The sequence below is a fragment of the Cibotium barometz genome, chromosome 9 (assembly GCF_041138505.1).
Source record: "Cibotium barometz isolate CiBa-2024 chromosome 9, ASM4113850v1, whole genome shotgun sequence".
In the NCBI taxonomy this organism is placed as follows: Eukaryota; Viridiplantae; Streptophyta; class Polypodiopsida; order Cyatheales; family Cibotiaceae; genus Cibotium; species Cibotium barometz.
The window spans coordinates 54,921,279-54,924,019 of record NC_141054.1 but is presented as its reverse complement, the minus strand read 5'-3'; the positions used below and the strand labels follow the sequence as shown (position 1 = coordinate 54,924,019).

Here is a 2,741-nt window from a genome sequence, read left to right as displayed (position 1 = left end):
TATACGAATAGTTCACTAGTGTTTGAGATGTGTGCATGTATTTTCTTATTTCTACATGCCTTCATACATGGACAAAATGCCCTCACATTTAACAAAATACATAAAAGTATGTGCTGTGTGGATAATCTCACTAAAATTTTCAGGAATAAGTTTGGATATGGAGATTCTTGCCAATCTTGACATTTAAGGATTCCAACTTAAATAGTAAAATAGGTTATTTTATTGTAGCATAGTGATGCATCTTGACCTAAGCATCAACTAGATCCACAAAAATATACAAGAGAAAAAGGGGAATCCCATTTAAACTTATTAAAAAGTACTAGAGGGCTAACTTGGGCTTCACACTTATATAATTCCCAGCTTGTAATTTTTCAAATTCTCCTCGAATCTGCCGCCCGAACCTCTAAACTACGTGTTGATCCTTCAAATTCTTGCCTCATGGTAGTTTTGTGAAACACTTCCTTTATATAATATAGAGATATTTTATACATTAGCATTTTAGAAATCTATTATTACACACAAAGAGAGAACCGTGTCCTCATTCCTTGGACAGTAGGTGGGTGGTAGTTACAGCAATTGGTAAAAAGGCATATATTTAAATGATTTAAGAAGCCAGGATAAGACTTACATATGGGCATTTAAAGCAACCTAGGCATGATGTCCTCATGGGATTGTGGCGTAATTAGGGGATTGCACCTTATGAAACACACCACTCGTTATGTCTTTGCACTAGCTGGCGCAGCGCAAGAGACTTTTATGCTGTCGTTTAAGCTCTAATTAGCAAAGGAACGCCCAGATTAACAAGCATATACAGTGTTGAGCTACCATGGCCAAAACAACGACACAGGTCTCATGGACTGCCGTGAACAAAAGTGGAGAAGTTTGCCTCGACTCCGACCTCCGACCCCTCCCACGAGGGTGGGAAAGATGCCTAGATCTTAAGGTAAGGCTTGAATTTGTAATTAAATCAGAGGATTAAGCTTAATCGAGTCTTCTTCTTCTTGAGTTGAATTGGCTGGCAGGTTTTAATGAAAGAGTGGAGGATTAACTAGCTGCATGATACCCTGTAATTAACCTGCTAATTGGCTTTGCTAATTGCATGCAGTCAGGGTTGATGTACTTGAAGGAGATGGAGGCACCAGCATCACACCCTCCCACAAACACACACGATAAAACCTTGTCGTCATCCAAAAACGGTTTACATTGGACTCATGATCAGGCGCAAAAGATTCTTCGTGCTAAGTCGAAGAGACAGAAGCTCCTCCCCGCCGCCAATTTTGATGAAGATGGAGGTGGTGATCCGGCTTTGCAGCTAACCCTCTCACTGCCAAGTATTGATCACCATCACAAAGCTTCAAGATTAACAGAGAACATGCAATTAGCCGCTGGAGGCAAGCCCTACCACAGAGAGTTAAGCTCGCTCAGTCGGCAATTAGGGTCCTCATTATCGGTTCCAAAGGATAATACTAACATTAACAATGCACCCTCTTCTCAATGCTCGAGTTCTGCATCCTCTTTATCAGATATGAGGCGGGAAAATGGTGCTCAAGAGGTTGCGTCCCGAAGATTTAAGGCTAGTTACTCTGAAAATGGTGCTCAAGAGGTTGCGTCCCGAAGATTTAAGGCTAGTTACTCTGAATTAGCAGAAATTACAAAGGAGAGGAGTTTGGTGGCCAAGTTGTATTGATTAAAATGCTTACCATGGGTCCTTGACCTATATATATATATGTAAACCTCATGCTAGTTTCTGGTTGATGCTAAACATATTTCCTATTTACTTAGAACTATATCGATCTAATGCTCTCCATCCCTGACAAGTAGAACACATGCCTAACTTGACCCCATCCCTAGCAAACGCCATGCACACGCACACACACACGCACATGCACGCGCACACGTACATGCACGCACACGCACACGCACACACATACATAAGGACAAAGTCAAACCCACCCCACCAACTCAAAAGAATGGACATCATAGCGAAGGCCATTGTTAAGTTATACAACATGCTTTTTTCATTTATAATCCGTTTGTCATATGCTTAATATACACACAAGAAACAGTGAGGCCATTGGTGATATGAGCTCTCATTTCTACAACCTTATTATCAATTGTATGCTGGATTTTCTCATGTTCTTTCTCTCTTCGCTATTTATCATCCTCCTTCTCCAACTTTTCCTCAAAAAATCAAATTTGTGTAATTTTTTCATTTTTAAACCTCTTCAATCATAATTTGTTTTGATGATAATGGGGGGGGGAGAGAGGGACATTGAAAAATGTATATAGTGTGTAAGCTAATGATGTATTACGGATTTTAGTTCTCTTTTGTTTAGTTATGCATAAGAGAAGAGCTCATAATTAGGATCTTAACTAATCTGTTATTATTTGTTAATTCGTACAAAATCTTACCAAAATTATCTCATCTATTGGGGTAGACAAGGTGATGAAATCATCGAGACTCATTGTTTAAGTTCACTACAGGTGAACTTGGACCCAAAAGATCAAAAAAATTGGCATGAGAAATCAGAGTTTTTCATGGTCGTGACTATCTTGAGTTTTTGAAACATAGCTATCTCTGAGATATTTACGTCATGAATTTTTTTAGAAAATCACACTGAAATGATTTCATGTATTGGGGTTGAGAAGGTGATCAAATGTTAGAGCTCGAATATTGCACACGCACATGCACACGCACACGCACACGCACACGCACATACATAAGGATGAAATCAAACCCA

At 39.4% G+C, this 2,741-nt stretch overlaps 1 protein-coding gene across 1 annotated transcript; it reads left to right on the top strand.

Moving 5' to 3' along the window:
- The first annotated feature begins 711 nt into the window (after positions 1 to 711).
- LOC147635723 (uncharacterized) lies at positions 712 to 1,687 on the top strand. The gene is made up of 2 exons (XM_086802307.1): positions 712 to 943; positions 1,106 to 1,687. Exons 1-2 carry the CDS (start codon positions 827 to 829, stop codon positions 1,685 to 1,687), a joined length of 699 nt encoding a protein of 232 aa, XP_086658433.1. The 5' UTR covers positions 712 to 826.
- Positions 1,688 to 2,741: the final 1,054 nt, after the last annotated feature.